Consider the following 19,303-nt stretch of genomic DNA (forward strand, 5'->3'; position numbering starts at 1 on the left):
GCATAAGCTTTCGTGAGCGACAGCTCACTTCATCGAATGCATCCGATGAAGTGAGCTGTGGCTCACGAAAGCTTATGCTCAAATAAATTGGTTACTCTCTAAGGTGCCACTAGTCCTCCTTTTCTTTTTGCAAATACAGACTAACACGGCTGCTACTCTGAAACTAATTTGAAATATTATTCAGTTTATCTGCTAGTCATCTAAACTTTTAGAATCCTGTGCTGAGTAAAATGGTGGCATTTTGTTACTTGCTGCATTCTGTTACTTTTATTTCTCCAGAAAAACAGGTGTGCCGAGTACTTTACAGCCTGGGATGGTAATTCAGTATTGTGGTGTTCTAATATTGGTACATGTTTATTCAAGAAGTGAGAATTGTTTCTGTAGGATAAGTCCTTTAAGGCGTTTATGAATTGTGCAGGTACTTCAAGATTTACATCTCTTAGAGCACATTGGACCGTGGCATCAAAAACAAACTAGAATTAACTTCTGGAAAAAATGTCATGACCGTTTTATGAGAAATTCCGTCTCCAGCAAAGCAGCATCTGCCTTTTTCTTAGCGGAGGCAAACGCAGTGTCTGAACCTTCAGCTGATGAGAAGGTAAACAGCATTATGGAGAAACACCTGCTGCTTACCTTGGCTGGCCACTGGCTAGCACAGAGTGACTCTGTGACCCTGGACAAATTGGAAGAAATAGAGAAACAGATCTGGCTTTGTTGCATTGCACAACAAACCTTAAATAGAGACGATGTGTTGGTCAAGTCAAGATTTTCTCACCAGGTTTCAGCGAGTGGTGAACTTTCCTTTGATAGCTTAGCTAAGGAGTTTTCCTTTTCAAAGCTAACTGCTCTGAATACATCAAAATATTTACAACTTGATGGCCTTGCATTCCAAGATATGTCTGAAAACATTCTGGATAAAGCTGAGGTAGAATCACTTCGCTTTCTGATTGGACGTCTTCTAGATGAAGGAAGCATACACGAAGCCAGCCGTGTTTGCCGGTATTTTCACTTTTATAGCAGAGATGTTTCTTTGGTATTGCACTGCAGAGCACTGGCCTCAGGGGAGGCTGATCTAAACAGCTTACACCCAGATATTCGAGCTATTCTTCTGGTGGGAGATACAGCAGATGAGAGAGACACGCAGCCCAGAAGATTACAAAGCAGTAAGTAATCCTAGCAGTCAGCTGCAGACATGTGACAAGTTGTCAGATTTCTATAGGTTCCTCCTTTGTGTAACAAAATTAATTTCCCCAGAAATCTCTGGGGAATTTCTAACATCATCCCACACTGAATTTATATACTTCAGGCAAGATTATTCTATAAACAATCTCATGTCATCCTTTGAATATCCATTCTTAATAGATTTGCAGTTCTCTTCAGCCAAAGTGCTACAGGACAGCACAATGCTAATCTACATTCCTGCTTTTGGAATACAAATTTTAGATAAGCTTGATTGTAGTTTCTAGTGCTGCAGTGTGGGGAAGATTTTTTTATTAGTACATTTTTTCCCAATATTTGCATGTTATAAGGGAACGTTGTTTTCTATTAATAGTGGAAAAAATAGTGATAACATCTTATATGTCATCTGTATGTGAGTGTATGGGCACACAATCTTAGTAAATCTGTAATCTGTTAGCTAGAACTAGAATGTTTCTTGCTAGAACAAAATGTATTATTCCCATTTTGAGGCTGCAGAAAGATAGCTGAACATTGTCTGGGCTGCTTTATACACTTGTATTCAGATGGCTTTAAGAATGTTGTATTTGATAATACTGTGTTGTGTGGTGTGGTGTTTATTTAATGATGCTTATCTCCTAAAACCTCATTAGGGTACCTCTCCCATTCTTCACAGATACTGTGAGTTCCGTTTTTAAAGATTGAAAAAGTTTAGCACATAATATTTGCCCTGATTCCTAAAGTTTTATTCTGGGTGTGAGCCTTTGTTTTGACAAGCCCTACCCGTGTGCTTTTTCCTTTGAGATGTGCATTTTCAGTATTCACTTTGCTTCCAGCCTCAAGCATAGAAAATTGGTCACATGTCCTGGCTCCATCTCCAGATGATCTGGTAATGACCAGTCTGACGACTCTAATAGATGAGTGTGTTCATGGGAGAAACTACTGCAGACAAGTCGTCTGTTTGTATGAGCTTTCGAAGGTATGTGTCTGGCAACATTTACCAAAACTATAATGTTGCTTGTCTCAAGCCAACCCACAGAGTTATGGAGACTAAAGCTATTGTGAGGTCACACAATAATGTACGAGGTATTCATTCCTGAACACTTTTGAGTGCTGAAACGAAAAATAAGGGGGATATTTATCAAATGGTAACATGGCCCACTACTCAGACAAATCCTAGATATGATCAAGTATTGAAATGAACAAAACCCTTCCGATCTGTCATCTTACTTCATTAAGCCAAATTTCTATCTATGTCTCTTTAATTGACCTATTTTATCATGTGCTAAAAATAAATTATTTATTAGTCATTTTGGTACTTTAAGTCTAAAAATTATGTTGCCTTCAGAAGGCCTAACATCAATTTAAAACCTGAGTGGATTTAAAACAGTCTGTTCTATGGCAGCTCTCTACTACAGGGACGTTTGCAGGTAGGCCCGTAAGATTATGCAGATCCACCGGGCTAACCCCAGGGGTGGCAAAAGTAGTGGGCTACATCTGCTGCTGCTCCTCTTCTTTGTGGCCTTCATGTGTGGCTGTAGCCCAGCTGTACAGGTTGGGGCAGAGGATCCTGCTCCAGACGTTTTCTCATGGAGCAAAACCACTAAACACGTTCTTTGTCCCTTCCCCAAGATTTGCCCCTTAGTTTTGGAACATAGCATTTGCGCTGCTGGATCAAACCAGCAGTGTATCTAGTCTAGAATCCTGGACACATCAGTGTCTACTTCTTCTTTCTGAGGGGCTATCTATCTTTACATGTAGTATTCTTTTTAAGCTGGAATTTGCATCTTTTGTATTGAGGCTTTGGGATTATTTGGCGGTGAGAAGGTAAATCTCATCAGTGAACACTGTGGAATGATCTTTAGTAAAACAAGAAAATTCTAGCTCATGAAAGCATGTTTTATCTGTTTTGATACAGTCCACAATTAAGAAACAGGACAGCTGTTCAGCACACATTTACTTCAAGCAAAAAGTTAAACGTTAAAATGCTTTCTTGTATCAAACCCTTAGTAGTTAACATACACAAATCAATGCAATATTGATTGGTGCAAAGATGGGTTAGACCTACATCTGCTTTTTCACACACGATTTTGAATAACCTTGCATTGAGTTTTCAATATGATAGAGCTTTGTTGGTGAATACCTACTCCATCATGCGCATTTTCCTCTAGGGCTCAGTGGTTTGAGCATTGTCCTGCTAAACTCACGGTTCTGAGTTCAATCCTTGAGGGGGCCACTTTGGGATCTGGGGCAAAAATTGGGGATTGGTCCTGCTTTGAGCAGGGGGTTGCACTAGATGACCTCCTGAGGTACCTTCCAACCCTGATATTCTATGTAGCATTTTTTAAATGTGCTGTATTCTTCTTAGGAACTGAATTGCTCCTACGGTGAAATATCAGCCCATGATTCTGAAAAGGTGCTTCGAGCGATCCTTTCATCGCAGCAGCCTGACAGATGCAAGAAAGCCCAGATGTTCATCAAAACACAGGGTCTCCAGTCTGAAACTGTGGCAGAACTTGTGGCTGAAGAAATCATGCAGGAGTTACTGGTATCTTCTGAAAGAAAAGGTGATGATGGTGGTTTGTTGTGTGTTTCACCTCTGCATGCACCTAAAGTCCTTTTAGAAAAACTTTTAGTTTGTAAATTTTGTGTGTGTGTGTGTGTGTGTGTGTGTGTGTTTGAAAAACACTTGCTGACTGTGTATATGTGGTAACTATAGTATTCAGCATTTAGGCAATACTTTGAAATTGTAAAGCTCTATTAATGTATTAAGTGTTGTTCACTGTTTACCTTGTTGTATCCAGTGCTTTGTTGCTTTAATTAAGGCTCTTACAAACAAGACTTTTAATAGCAAAAAATGTGCTATCTGGATTTTTTTAAATAACAAGTCATGGCCTTTGTAACTCCAGCCATCCAACTGGTGGACAAGACTCCTCCATTAATTTCTTACAAAGGCAAGAATGGGAGAGTGGCCTGGTATTTTAAAGATTTTTTTTTTCCTGGCAAAATAAATGATATTTTGCTCAAAATGATGTGAATCTGTTTGAATTATTTTCTATAAATGGGGAGGCTTTTTTTAGCTGTGACAAAGTCAATGTATTTTTGAATAAGAAACAACCAGTCTTAGTTGTAACAAACAATATAGACATGCAGTGGGTTTGTATTGGGTTGATCTGGCAAAGAAAAGATGTGTGACTTTTAGACATAAATGACTGGACTAAAAGGGCCCTGTTGGATTATTTAGTTCCAGCCCCTGCATCAGGCAGGAAGAGGATACGCTGTTTTCCATAAAAGTAGCTCACCTTTCCTCCAAGAACAATTAGTGTTTGTAACATAACTGTCTGTCTGTGTCTTTCACATATGCACAGGGCAAAAGCAGATTGTGAACCCAGCAGATGAGACTCAAGCATTCCTAGAGTTGGCCAAATTGTGCAAGGATCATACACTGGTTGGCATGAAGTTATTGGATAAAATTTCATCTGTACCCTGTGGGGAACTATCTTGCAGTAAGTAAATAGCAAATAATACTATATGTAACTAGCATTATAATAACATTGGCTATTTTGGGCTCTGTATTACATCATGAAGTATTTGGAGCACTGGTGAGGGGAATATTCATTGCTGATTTTTTGCTAAAAATTATTAAAGAGAGATTTCAAAATGTATTCATAAGAAATAGATCAAAGCATAAGTGCCTAGGGCATCCATACATGAATTCACTATCCTCTCTAAGACTGAAGAGGAGTTCTTGAACTAATAGCTTGGAAATTTCAAGTCAATAAGTTATTTAAAGTTTTGTGGATGGATTTAGAAAAGTCTTCTGGCCAAATTCTTAGGAAAGTGATTTAGCAGCCTGGTATTTTACATATTTCTTTGCTAAATATTTATAGGTTGTCTTTGGCTAAAACTTCACTCCCGTTGTATAGCTGTCCATTCATGGGCATGGTGTAATTACGCTTACAAAATGTAGCCAAGATACTTTTAGCAGCCAGCCAGCAGTGGCTAAGTAAGATCCTTTATAATACTGAAAATGTACCTCTGAGAAAAAGGATTTTAGTGAAAGTTCTCTGTCCCAAAGATTACTAAAATTAACACAGGTGCAACTGGAAGATCTCCATTCATAGCCTCTCTAGTACGTTGGGGTAATCTACAGCCTGAAAAGAGCTTTATTCAGAAACAAAATCTTGGTTAAAGTTAAGGTTGAAAGTGTGTTACAATAGAATCCAGCTAATTACACCTCCTCCCCCACAACACTTTTTTTTAGATTTTTTTAAAAGAATGAACAATTAAAAGATCCAGACAGTTTTCCACTTCGATATTATCTTTCATCAGTCGCTTTTATCCCAGGGGGCTTGCACTGTCACCCAACCTTAACTTTGCCCCCTTATTTTGGAGATACGATGTAGGACAAATGCTGTTTTCATATACTGACTGTTAAATGTGGGGTACAGACTTTAAAAGAAGTCCCAGGGAACATTCAATTATGCCAGAGTTCTATAGCTTTTCCAAGTGTAATGTCTAGGTATTGGAGTAGAACAACATTTTTATGAATGGAATGGGAATGAGCGATTAGTTTGTTCTGAAATGTGTTGATTACATGCTGGTGAAGGTTTTAAATTATGATGCACCTTGCATGTATTTGTCATTTATGTGGTGTAATAGCTAACATTTATAATGAGTGACAAAGTAGCGTGTGTGTGTTTGTATCGTGGTGGTGCCTAGGAGCTGTCATGGAGCAGGATCCCATTGTTATGGTGCTGTTATGGTATAGTAAAACCGATTCTCTATAGGAAAAAGAATTTCATAATAGGCTAGTCATTTATTAACTTTTTGAACACATTTTTGCACACCTTGGGGGTGTTAAGTTTGGGTCACCAGAGTAATTCCAGTGTAATGATTATGGATAAGTAAAATAGCTTCCCATTTCCTTTTCTGTCTGTGCCTGGGAGCCTTCTTAGCTCTTCTCTTCCCTGGGGAGAGCATCCTCTTCCCCTGCCACCTGTTTATATCCCTGCTCTGAGTCCATGGTTAACCCTTTTCCCTGCTGGCTAGTTTCAGGTGCGACAGTGAAGGACACTGTCACACAAGCCTGGATACATACATAAAATCGTATCTCCTCCCCTCCTCCACCCCACAATGTTTCATAAAGTAAAACACCAAGTTTCCTGCTTCCAGACCCTGCCCCATTAATCAGCCAAATGTGAATCTTTCATCTGTGTTCTAGTAAAATGGTTTATCTGCAAATGGATACATTTAATCCATTTTAAATTGTGGATGAGTGAACTTGTTCCATCTCAAATCCCACCTGGTATATCAAATATATGAATGGTCTTTTCAAACCAAGATGCAAAACTTTGGATCTTAGTGTGGAAAAATGGACTTATTGCTTCAGCGCCGTCTCATGGCTGGACATGATGTAGCAGGTCTTTATTTACCACCCCCTGCCACTCCGGTCCTTCTGTGGTCTCTCTTCTCATGACTTGGACCTCTGGCCAGGTCACTTCACAGTCTCTCGTCTTCTGCAGTGTCAGTGTCCCACATGGGCAGTGTCCCACTTGACAGACATTGATATATGTCTTTCGTTCCCCTAGGGCTCCTCTTCTGTTCCACGCAGAGTAGTGGCCCCACGGCTCCTCTGGAGACTTCTTACCAAACTCAAAAGCAAAACACAAACTACAGTGGAAGCAACTTCTTCCCCCTCCCTTGTGCTTACATTTTTAATCCATCCTGTGTCCCTCCCGCAACTCTCTATTCTTCTGCAGAATGCTGACTCTCAAGAGTTACCTCGTGGGAGTCATGTCTCTACTCTGGATCCTTCGTTCCTGTCTATCCCAAGGCTGTCTGCCTGTCAGGTGGCCTCTTCTCAGGCCAACTCCAGGAGTCTCCTTCACCCTGATGCCCTCTCCCATCAGGGCCTGTCCAAGGGTGTAAACACCCTCCTGAAGCTCCTCTTCAGTTGAATGCCTCCCTGGGTTTTTTCTCTGTAGGCCCAGGTCCTGCCCTTTTGTCAGAGCTTATCACTCAAACCTGCTTCACCCTGGTGGTTTCTGTTTCTCTTCAGGTCCATTCTGTACTGCTCCGAGAAGGACTGCAGTTATTTCCTTCTCTCACTGTAGCCACCTCCTACTCTGAGTATCCTGTCTTTATAGAAACTATTCGGCTTCCCCCAGCTGGAACTCATCTTTAATTGGGCCTTGGCCACCCTCCAGGTGTAACCATGTGGTGTTAATTGGCCTCTCAGGCCCACATTAGCCCTCTCATCGCCTGTGTGGGGTAGATCCCATCACACTTACCTTTTTAAATTGAGAACTGACCTGGTATGATGGTGGCTGGTCTATACGCTGTGCATTTGTCAAGCAGTCTCCTTTCCTTGTAAGGATTATATTCACATTGCAGAGAATAATCCAAAGGGTCAGATTCTAGCAGCAACTGAATCAGACTGAATGTGTCCAGTTACAGAAGCTGTAAAGGGCTAGTAGATGCCTCTGATTCACTTCTAGTGCTTGTAACTTGAAAAATGGTAAATCATCTGCCGAGTTAGCAGCGATTTCAACAGAGATGCAATGACTAACTTCCTCAGCTTGTTAACTGAACCACCCACATTTTCTCATTCTCTAGCTACAGAGCTGCTGATTTTGGCCCATAATTGCTTTAGTCTGACATGTCACATGGAAGGAATTATTAGAGTCCTGCAAACTGCTCGACTTCTCACTGAGGCACACTTGGCCCCCAATGAGGAGTTCGGCCTTGTGGTATGTATCCATCACCATACTGTGCTAACCACACTCTGTACACAGCTCTCCATGCAAATGGTAGCAAACCACGTGAGCATGTGGACTAGATGGCTCATGGAATTGGAATACAAAGCTTTCATCTCTAGGTCACTGGTCTTTGTCCAGCCTACATCTATAGAGCCCAAAGGTTGTTACCTTTGTGATGTGTGTTTTGTGGCCTGATGATCACAGCTACTACTGGCCAGGTTTCCACATCACAAAGGGACCACCATAATAGTTTGTTAGAAAAATGGATGAGGCTGTGGCAGAATGGAGGGGTGGGGAGCATGCAATGTCTTGGTTTTGGAGTTTCAAGGTTTGTCAGACATTGTTTTGTGAAATGCAATGATCCACATTACCAAGCTAACCTGCATCCTCTATTGCTGCTTAATAAAGGCCGCACCTGACTTGAAACATACCAGCTTAGTGACATGAGATATCATTCCAAGTTGGAATTACTGGAGGGGACTGGAAAGCTCACTGCATGGATTGCACGTGATGGAAAGCTTTACTTTTTGGGGGGTGGTTATTTGGGCTGTTGATCATTTTGCCTTTTAAAACAAACAAAAAAATTTAAAAAATTTTTAAAAGGGAACAAACTAACCCTAATATACACGGCTGCTCCTTTGTGAGATAAGATTTTCCATCATCCACTGATCTTTATGCCGTTCTCTCTAAAGGTCCGACTCCTTACTGGTATTGGAAGATATAATGAAATGACGTACATATTCGATCTGCTGCATGAGAAACATTACTTTGAAGTGCTTATGAGAAAAAAGTTGGACCCGGTAGGTGCAAAAAACAAAACCAAAAAACCCAGTAACGTGTGTGAGTGAGAGTGAGTGAAAAAATGGATACCTTCACTGCCAGTACATTATCTGGGGAGTTTAATAATTTGAGTATTGGGATTAAAATCTCACTCTACAAAGCGAATGTCTTTAGATGGTTGATGAATACAAATCACAATTTTAAATGAAATACTTTACCATATTTTCTTCTTTCTTGCATATAGTTATAAAGAGACTCACGTGGTTACTTTAACAGCTTAGATTGTCTCATGATGTCCTAGACACAGTAAAAATCAGTGCAGGAGGGAAGGAAAACAGCTATTTCTCTCAACTTCAGTAATAGAAATTTGGAGGACCCTATATATTTTGTGCTAGGTTGGACCCTCTTTGTGTTTTACATGATAGATACTCTGTTACAGAGTGCTGACTTACAATTAAACATACAGAAATTTGGAGGCTGCCAGATTTTAGCAATTCTGTTAAGTATAATTAGGAGTCTGCTATTCTCAGTGATACTTTAATCATATTCCCATTATGTGTTGAAATGTTTGAGGGGAAACTTAAGGTGGCGTGCTGACCACTTTTTTTGAAAATTGTTCTGGATTTGATTTTCCTTGCAAGTTTTTTAATAAAAACCAAAACCACAACTCTTTTGAATGCCTGTTCTGATGCCCTTTCTCCTAACCAGAGTGGAACGCTGAAGACAGCTCTGCTAGATTACATAAAGCGCTGTCGGCCAGGGGACAGTGAAAAGCACAATATGATAGCCCTGTGCTTTAGCATGTGTCGAGAAATTGGAGAGAATCATGAGGCAGCTGCTTGTATACAGCTTAAGCTCATTGAATCTCAACCATGGGGTGAGTAGGAATTACGGAACCAAGACTAAGTGTGTTTGAATATAGCTTCTCGTATAAGCATATTGCATCGCTGTACATAATAAAAAATTGGCTTAATTTAAAATACTTTGTAAATTAAGGGCATTTTTTCTGTCAGATGCATTGTTGTTTAAGTGAGATATGGCTAGTAAACACAGTTCCAGTTGCCTTTCCTGCTGACCTGCATGTAAAAATGGAAAAATCCATTTCCATCAGCAGGATGCACTGAGTGGCCCAACTAGCCAGGCTCAGAGGTATTATTTTGTTGCTCTTCCTTTCCAGAAAGTTGTGGTGGTCCTGGGTTTTGTGCTGGTGGAAAACCCCATTAGCACCACTAACCAGGTGCGTCCTAGTGTGTTAGGACATTATTCCATTTTCAAAGTATTTTCTACCTTTGTAGGTATAATAGATACTTTAATCAGCCTAAACTTCCAGTGGTTGCATGCATGTCATGCATGTCTGATGTCATAATGAATGGAGCATGCAGGAGTGTCACTGTGGAACAAGACCCAGTGGGGGTGTAAAGGGATCTAAAACACTTGAGTTCTGTTGAATGCTTTCCTTAACCTGGTTTGTTGAGGGCAGTCGACACACATGACAAAAGCAAATGGATATTTTGTATTTGTTTTCAAATTGCCTTTAAAACTCCTGATTGGATTATTGTAATTGCTTGGAATTTTGTTCTGTACACAGCAGAGCAGCATTTCTTATGCTTTGTGCAGAGTTAGCGCATGAGATGCTTTCTGAGGTATTTTGGCATGTTGCTGCCTTCTGAAATGTCGTTAGACAGAAATTTTCAAATGTGAGTTACAAAAGTGTTTGTTGCATATTGTCTGCTGCTGCAGCTGTAAAAGCCTTGGGTGCTTGTTTTAAAGTTCTTTTTCTGTTTCAGAAGAGTCTCTCAGAGATGTGCCTAACTTAAAGAAACTGTTGATGAAAGCTCTGACACTCTTTATTGATGCAGCCGAAAGTTATTCTAAGGTAAATTGAGATGGAATTGGAACTTTGTAAAGTATTAATTATCAGCATTGGCCAAGGAAGGCTGAGAGATGGATTAAGGCTGAATAGTAGGCAGAGCTTCCCTGGGAGTGATGCTCAGAGACCCATCCTGGTTGGAGAGGAAAAGGAGCTTTTGAAGCAGTCACCCATGATGTGCCACATTGCAGGGCAGGGGCAAAAGAGATCCCTCTGACAGAGCCTAATACCTGAGCCTGCTTATCCACATGACCACTGAATCAAAGAGTAACTTGTTGCTCCCTGCTCAGCATTTAGTATCTGGGATTAAATTTAGAAGCTTTCATCTCATGGGAAGGAGAGAATCAGTTGGCTTTGGTGCTGAGCTAACTGTTTTAATCTGGGGTGAGGGAAAATAGAACAGTATTAAAGGTGTGATTAAAGACTGGCCTCCACGTATTACAATAAAATTGAGTTGCTGAGTGGGGCTTCATATATAGGTGCATTAAAAGTGATTAATCAAAGCAACTGCAGTGATTTACAAGACAAAATACTAAGATAGGTCTGAAGCCCCCGGAGCTGTGCTTGGGAACATGCACCCCAGCTTTCCGATAGAAACGTTACGCCAGGAGCTTGGTTTTGCTTTTCTGTTTTGACTCTTGAATTAGGATTCCTGTATCCGCCAGTCCTTGCGCTGCAACCGGTTGACAAAGCTGATAACCCTCCAGCTTCATTTTCTGAACACGAATCAGAGCACGATGTTGATTAACCTGAACAGACAGAACCTGATGGATTGCATCATGTCCCTGCCCAGATTCTACCAGGTAAAGTGACTGAGTAAGGGATGCTGCATCCATTTCACTCACCACAGCACTATAAAGGCTCACAAGGTGAAATGCTGCTCCCCAGGTTTATAATAGAAAATATGTTTGAGAATAAAGACAGCTGGTGGCAGTGGCCATGTTACAGGCAGGTGACAGCACCTGTAGCCCCAGCAGTGTGGGAAGCCAATGGGAAAAGGCATTTTCCTTCTCAGCTTCTGGAATTCACTTAAGGCAAGAAGGACCTCAGACAGAAACAAAGACTTTTTAAAGAGAACCAATAGCCCTTCAACACCAGAGATGGACCCTCCCTCCAACAGCACGTCGAAGTGAGAATATTCTGGCCTCTTTGGTTTTCAAAGTTAAAGGAGATGAATTCTCCAGACAAAATATGTTTCCCAGTTGTGTGGCCTTTGGACCTTTTCACTGGCTGTTCAGTGACCCCTATTTTGCCATGTCTTGTCCTTTCTTTCCCCCTCTTGCCATGTTCTTAAAGAAATGTCAAGGGGACCTGCTACTCTGTGTTTATATGTTAGCTACAAAAGGATCTCTCAGAACTGGGTGACTGGGCAACAAAATGGCAGATGAAATTCAGTGTTGATAAATGCAAGGTAATGCACATTGGAAAACATAATCCCAGCTATACATATTAAATGATGGGATCTAAATTGGCTGTTACCACTCAAGAAAGATCTTGGAGTCATTGGGATAGTTCTCTGAAATCATCCACTCAGTGTGCAGTGGCAGTCAAAAAAGTGAACAGAATGTTGGGAATCATTAAGAAAGGGATAGATAAGGCAGAAAATATCATATTGCCTCTGTATAAATTCATGGTACGTCCACATCTTGAATGCTGTGTGCAAATGTGGTCGCTCCATCTCAAAAAAGATATATTGGAATTGGAGAAGGTTCAGAAAAGGCCAACAAAAATGATTAGGTGTATGGAACGGCTGAAGTATGAGGAGAGATTAATAAAACTGGGACTTTTCAGTCTGGAAAAGAGACAACTGGGGGGGATCTGATAGAGGTCTATAAAATCATGACTTGTGTAGAGAAAGGAAGTGTTATTTACTCCTTCTCATAACACAAGAACTAGGGGTCGCCAAATGAAATTAATAGGCAGCAGGTTTAAAGCAAACAAAAGGAAGTATTTTTTCACACAACACACAGCCAACCTGTGGAACTCCTTGTCAGAGGATGTTGTGAAGGCCAAGACTATAACAGGGTTCAAAAAAGAACTAGGTAAGTTCATGGAGGATAGGTCCATCAATGGCTATTAGCCGGAGCGGCAGAGATGGTGTCCCTTAGCCTCTGTTTGCCAGAAGCTGGGAATGGGAGACGGGATGGATCACTTGGCGATTACCTGTTCTGTTTGTTCCTTCTGGGGCACCTGGCATTGGCCACTATCAGAAGACAGGATAATTGGCTTGATGGACCGTTGGTCTGACCCAGTATGGCCATTCTTATATTAATGTTTGAATGTGTTTATATGTTAATCTTCTGGGTCTATTACAAAATCCTATCTTCTCCTTTCTCTCTCCTCCCAACTCTTAAGGCCCCAAACTGCTTCAAATTCCCTTTAACTTCAGTAAGAACCGTATCTTCTAGCCTTGAATTTCCATCCTATTTTCAAGTTTCTTCTTCCCTCTCCATCATACCTACTCCCCACTCCACATCCCTCTGTTTATCTATAGTTCCACAGTGACCCTTGCATTCCTCCTTAAAAGAATGGCCTTGAGACAACAGTGTAAAGAACTGAGCCAGAGAGGCCATGGCAGTCTGCACCTGAAATGCTTGAGTACTGCCAAAGTGCAAACAAAAGCAGGCAAAACCACATGGCTGGAAAGCTTCATCAGTTAAACCAGCTTGTGGCCCATCCTAGTCAGTAATTCTGGCATGTTCTCCTTTTAGGTTGCTATTGTGTCTGAGGCTTATGACTTTGTTCCAGACTGGGCTGAAGTTCTGTATCAACAAGTGATTATAAAGGGCGACTTCAATTACCTGGAAGAATTTAAGCAACAAAGGTTACTCAAATCCAATGTATTTGAGGAGATTGCGAAGAAGTAAGTATTTCTGCAACCCTGCATGGCTATGCCTTTTGTCTTTCTGGCAAGTGACTTCAAAGAGAGTGGTTTTATTTGTATTCGCTTATAGAATACAAGTCATCTGGCGTGGTGTCAGCCCAGTACACTGCTTGGGGAGAGCAAAGTTCAGGAGGGATTCTTGCCCCTTATTCCCAATCTTAAGCATGTTGTGTTGCGGCAACCATGCAGTTGGCCCTCCGGAGGGAGCAGCACTGTAAAGTAGCCTGCCCCTCCTTTCTAAGAGCAGCTGTGCTAGCTTGGCCTCTGAGGTAACTCCTCAGATCTAGGAACACTGAGGGGTAAAATGGTGATCCCGAAGTAAGTGGCATGGAGATCCCCTGAATGCTAGTTGTAGTTGAGTTTTGTTGTTCTCTCTCATGACCTTCTCTCAAGGCAGTAGATACACTGTTTCAATAATTGTGCTCTTGTAGGCTAGTGTGAAAACAGGTTTAATTTATTAATTCATCAGTGCTTAAAGACAGTTCATAACATAGATCACTTGTTTTTATACGTACAAAACTAGTTTTTGTTGAGCTAAAAAGTTATTTCCTGAATGAAACTAGTAACAGTGGTGTTCTTTCTTTAATTGATCTCACAAACAACGTGTAAGAAATTAGCAGCTAATTCTTCCATTGCATAGTCATAAGGAGAAGTTACTGATATGCCATGAAATTAAATATGTTTCAATCATCTCTCACATACCCAGTTCAGATCTTCATTTTTGTACCTTCTCATTGACCTCACGTGCAGGTTGGCAGACTCCAGCCCAATCTGTAAAATAACTATCCAGAGGTGGTGTGAGAATTGCTTTGTGTGGCATTTTGTGCATGTCAATCACTCTGATTGCTGTGAAGGGGAAGGAGGATTGTGTGGCTAGCACAGGGAGTCAGGACATTTGGATTCTATTGCCATCTCTGCCATAGATAATGCTGTGAAAGCACGTTGGCTGAGTAACTACCCTATGTTATTGTTGCCACCTCTGTTGGGTTCCCTAAACCTTGTTCTGTTGGCCCTTTGTTGCATCATATACAGAATGAGATTCACTGCTCCTGGTGGCAGAGTCCATGTGCTATTTACTATATTGTGAGGCACTTCGCACACTTAGGTGCTGTCAGATACTATCAGCCATTTAGTGTGGTGGAGAGAACTTCCTGCAGGGCTCAGAACTCTTTAACCTAGTCAGCTTTTTGTCTTTAACAAATGTCTAGCTTTAAAATAATCTTTGCAGAAGAGTATGGAGAAGCAAAACACAAATCCTTTCCAAGAACCATCTCTACAAGTTCCTCTGCCCCCCCCCCCCACCCTCAGCCTGCATTTTTCTTTAGATATCAGAACTTCTTCCCATCTCATGTGATGTTCTTCAGCTTTGTCAATCTTATTTGTAAGCTTGCCCTTTCTTCCCTTTTAATATAACACAAAATTCTGTCTCAGGGTCAAACAGCACCAGCCAACTGAGACTGCTCAGAAAAATCTGAAGACGTTACTGACCTACTGTGAAGACATCTACCTGTACTACAAATTGGCGTATGATAACAAGTTCTATGATGTGGTAAATATGCTTTTGAAGGATGCGCAGACTGGCTGCTGTCTAAAGGATATGCTGGCAAATTAGATTCCAGCCTAAGTGACATGAAGATTCTAGCCCAGACAAGCAGGAGTACCATGGCTTGCACTGTCCAGCTCCTGGTCACTTGCTGCTAGGTGCCTTAAAAAAAATTTGCTTCAGTATGTGAAATTTACTATAAAATCCTAGCACTGTTTTGAACGTCCCTGAAACACAGACACTATTAACCCAAAGTTGTTTTGGACAATAAACAATTCTTAATATTTAAATCAGAGTTGAACAAAATGTTTTGTAAAAGCCTGCTTGGTGGGCCTAGAAGATGGTGCTCTGGCCAGCTGGGATTTCAGCCAGACTTTATTCTAAAATGACTTTGGCTAATTTAGAGGCATGGATTACTGGCTTTAGCAGGAATTGCATGCAAGCCTTCTTAAAAACAAAAAACTGCCGAATGCTGAGGATCTTACTGCTGCAAAATTAATGTGTGGTACTTACAGTAACTTAAACGGAACATCAGATCAAATATTTATCTGTTTAAAATGGGCTAATTGATGTTCTGCTGACCTTACAAGTTCATTAGTGCAAGTACAATACTTGAAACATTCATATTAAAAATTCTCTTGCCTATTTTTCCAAAATCTTCAGAGGAAGCAATTTGCCTAGGATACTCCTCTCTAGTGCTTTATGCAAATGAGATTATTTTTACCTGCCCACTGTAAGATTTATAGGAATACCATAATAGTCAGTGACAAGAATGGACTACCTCTGTGTTCACAGAGAGTTAAGATGTTATGTGCTTTTAGAGTACACTCTTCTTTTACCAGTGAAACAAAGGAGAATTTGCTATGGGTGTTGTGTGTGCACACATTATCACAAATTCACCATATACAATTGTTTTGTTTGCTGCTATATTTGTATTCTTTAAAGCCTCTAGCATTGGTATTGACTGGCTAGGAATAAACCTCTTTACAGCTGTATGCATTTTGGAAACTCTTGCTTAAATACTAGTTCCTAGTCTTTGTGTCTTACATGCAAAAGTAAATCACCACTGAGTGCTTTGGGGTGGAGTCATGTGCACTAGTTAACTGTTCAAGGCAAACTTATCCAGAAGTGTTTGGAAAAAGGGGGGAAATCTGTTTCCAGTTTTCTGAATAGTTCCAAAATATCTAGACATTATTGTTCATAAACTTTTCCCTGGAGTGTTCTGACACGTTCTGTCTGCAGCATTCCCAGGTGGTGGCCTATCACTGTAGTAGGAATATCAAACATAACAACTGGGCTTGGATGTCTTTCAACAGGCTGTTTAAGAATGATCCTTCCATCAGGAAAAGCCTCATCGCTGATCCTGATGACACTGGTTTGTAGGGGAGCTGAGTCTGCTCTAGTGGAAGGGACCAAGTATTTCTATTGCCGTAGGCTGTTTTGTCTCAGTATTCACCCCCACATTGAGTTGCACTAGTTCCATTGTGACAGAGCAGCTCCTCAGGGGAAATGAAGGGCTAGAGTCTCAGGATTTGCTTCCTCGCCCTGGGCTAAGAATGTCTTCGTTTGAGGAGCTTTTTAACTCCCAGAAGTACTTTGAGCACAGGAAGGGCTTCAGATATGGTTAAGTTAAATGTTCAGTAAGACTCAAATGCTATTTACCTTTGGCTGTACCAGTGTATTTTAAAAGCAAAGACCTATTTCTGGAGCTGGGTGTCTTGGTTGGAAGTTTTCTGTTCCATAACCCAGAGTACACACATTTCATAAACAGGAAGAATTGTCCAACTGTAGCAAACAGCTTTTCCTCAAGCTGCCAAGAGTATCCAGTAGCCTAATCCTATTCAGCAGTGTTCCCATTCACCTACACACTGCAGGCTTCAGACAATTTTGTCTTAGTTGCTAGGATAATGCATTTTTGTATGATTAAGATTCTGGTAATTTGCTCCTTGACTGTCCTACCAGATACACTGACTATTGGAGTTCCATATTTCTTGGTAATTAATAGCCAGCTGAAGATTCTTTATCCAGTGAGTCCATTGATTAGTGGCTCTTGCATTTAATTGGATAATAAGATTATCTTGAAGGTCCTGTGTGTTGTGCAGCTGCTTCCATTCCATTCTTAAATTTAAAAAATGGAGGTTTAATACATATAAAGAATACATGCTACAGCTGCACTGTGTAGGCTATAAAAACTGAATTTACTCTAGAACCCAATGTGCTAACTCTATTGAAGTCAGGAGGACTAATCACATACTTAACATTAAGTATGTACATCTACAACTGTTTGCAGCATTGAGGCTTGTTTGACATGGTGCAGTTGTGTTTGGAAAAAGCACACCTGGCTATTTCTGCTAAAGCGATCTTAACAGTTGACATCTAAGTGGGATGTTTCTTAAAGATGAAATTTAGTTAAGTGGGGTGAGTGACTGCTTTTCATTTTGGGCTATTAGTCTGCACTTGGTTCACATTTTCAAGTTTATTTTAATGATAAAGGCTACAAAATAACTTGAACATTGATTCCTAAAGCACCATTCTTCAATTCTACCCCAGAGGCAGCTGAATTTCAGTTCACACATACATCTCTGAAAGATTTTTTCTGAGCAACTGAAAGCAGTATTGTTACTTGGGAGTACCACAGGTAGAATGAGGAAGCAGCCAGCCAGCCTCTGCCAGGTAAAATATTTTTTCATAGAAAAAGCAACACAGTGAGGATTTTTCATGCCTATTAGCCAAACCATGTTTTAAAGAAGGTCCTGTCAGATCCAGGCTACATCTTTAAAGTGACACTAAAGTCACATGAGCTAAACAAAACCACCCCCCCATACATTAGAAATTGGCTGCCCAAAAAACAAGAGCAAGACCCTTAAGGTTAAGCAAGAAAAAGGTAGCATTATGACCCATCTTAATTGGTATAATTTGAGACACAAAAGTAAATTCTAGTGACACCCAAGAGGTAGATACATACCTGTCAACTGTGCTTGGAGGTAGTGGAGCATCTACAGTTAGTCCCCATGAGTTGTAATACTGGGGAAAAAGTCAAGAAAATAAAGACTGATCACAAAGCTAGAATGATGCTAATGCCTTTCAGAGCATGTAGAAATACACTTGAGATAAAAAGGATGAAGGCTGTAGAGCTAGCTGCACCTCTGACCACCACTTGTCTCTAGATGCATCCACATCTGACTAAGCTCTAGCCCTGCGGCAGTGCACAAGGCAGGCTTTGCTTCTGATCCTCCAGCAGAGATGCAAGAGAGCATGTTTGCCAGGAACAGCTCTGCCAGCTGCATCTCCCTCTCTCAGTAATGACTGTTTAGTGTCCTTTGATCTTCAGGCTTCCAGCTTTGGTTGGCAAAACAAGTCTTGTAACTTTGGCTGGAGCCTGGAATTATCACCCCCCCAACTCATAGCTTGGGCATTATCCAGCAATGACCCCCCACCATGTTTCCCAAGAGATGGCTTATTGGGAGACATTGTATCCTCTCCCTCTGGGGTTTTGCATACATCCCTGCTATTAAATATTCTAATATAGCCATAAACTATCCCCATAACCAGGTTACATACAGTATTCAGGCCCATGCCCTTCAGACATTCCATTAAATAAATAGTTTTAAACTACAAATCTGGCCCTTAACAAAATTCCAGTTTTGTTTAAGCTGGAGCTCTGTGTAATGCAGAAATAGAAAGACCTGAGACTACAGACTGAGCAGAGATGTCACATCTAACATTCTTTCGCCCTTTAGTTAAGGGGCAAGTGATACGAACTCCCACCATATGGAAATCTCCAAAGGTCCACTAAGCCCAGGCTTAACATTCCTGACATGAAGGTTAAAAACTAAACAAAATTTTGTGCACATGTATCTGAATTCAGTGTTAAGGATGATGTCCCAAGTGGTTTTGTAACCTTTCCTTGCCATTGTTTTTAGTAAGGTGGGGTGTAATAGTATGTCTTGTTTTAAATTGCTGCTTTAGATTCAACTAAGGTGTGGAAACAGATTTCAAATAAAGGGTCGCAGTGCTGAATACACTGCAATCCCATGCCCCAGTTCTGTTTCATTATACTGCCAATTTCAAGGTTCATTCATTTGGAACAGTGAAGTAAGCCACACCAAGAAACGGGACATGCATACTAGACTATAGGGACAAGCTGTCTGGTGGTCACTCACTGAAGCAAGCAGCCACTTCATATTGAAGAGACTCCTCTTTCCTCTTGTCAGCTTAGCTATGTGGCCCAGAAACACTGTTCTAGAGCTTAGTTAACACTAAAATAAGTACTCCCAATACACAGGCTC

The 19,303-nt window shown here is 40.8% G+C and overlaps 1 protein-coding gene across 2 annotated transcripts in view; it reads left to right on the forward strand.

Annotated features, from left to right (window-relative positions):
* Positions 1-17,127, forward strand: part of SPG11 (SPG11 vesicle trafficking associated, spatacsin) — a 61,157-nt gene extending 44,030 nt beyond the window's left edge. Inside the window, exons 30-40 of one of the 2 annotated variants that reach the window (XM_084641779.1) lie at positions 419-1,163; positions 2,013-2,155; positions 3,545-3,743; positions 4,545-4,682; positions 7,795-7,928; positions 8,630-8,737; positions 9,426-9,594; positions 10,505-10,593; positions 11,235-11,390; positions 13,299-13,450; positions 14,903-17,127. In XM_084641779.1, the coding sequence (XP_084497905.1) occupies positions 419-1,163; positions 2,013-2,155; positions 3,545-3,743; positions 4,545-4,682; positions 7,795-7,928; positions 8,630-8,737; positions 9,426-9,594; positions 10,505-10,593; positions 11,235-11,390; positions 13,299-13,450; positions 14,903-15,083 (2,214 nt within the window). In that variant the 3' untranslated portion in view covers positions 15,084-17,127. The remainder of the gene's footprint in view (positions 1-418; positions 1,164-2,012; positions 2,156-3,544; positions 3,744-4,544; positions 4,683-7,794; positions 7,929-8,629; positions 8,738-9,425; positions 9,595-10,504; positions 10,594-11,234; positions 11,391-13,298; positions 13,451-14,902) is intronic. The other variant, XM_084641780.1, reaches the window with a different exon arrangement.
* Positions 17,128-19,303: the final 2,176 nt, after the last annotated feature.

This window comes from Lepidochelys olivacea (assembly GCF_965140295.1).
Source record: "Lepidochelys olivacea isolate rLepOli2 genome assembly, chromosome: 10".
Lineage (NCBI taxonomy): Eukaryota > Metazoa > Chordata > Testudines > Cheloniidae > Lepidochelys > Lepidochelys olivacea.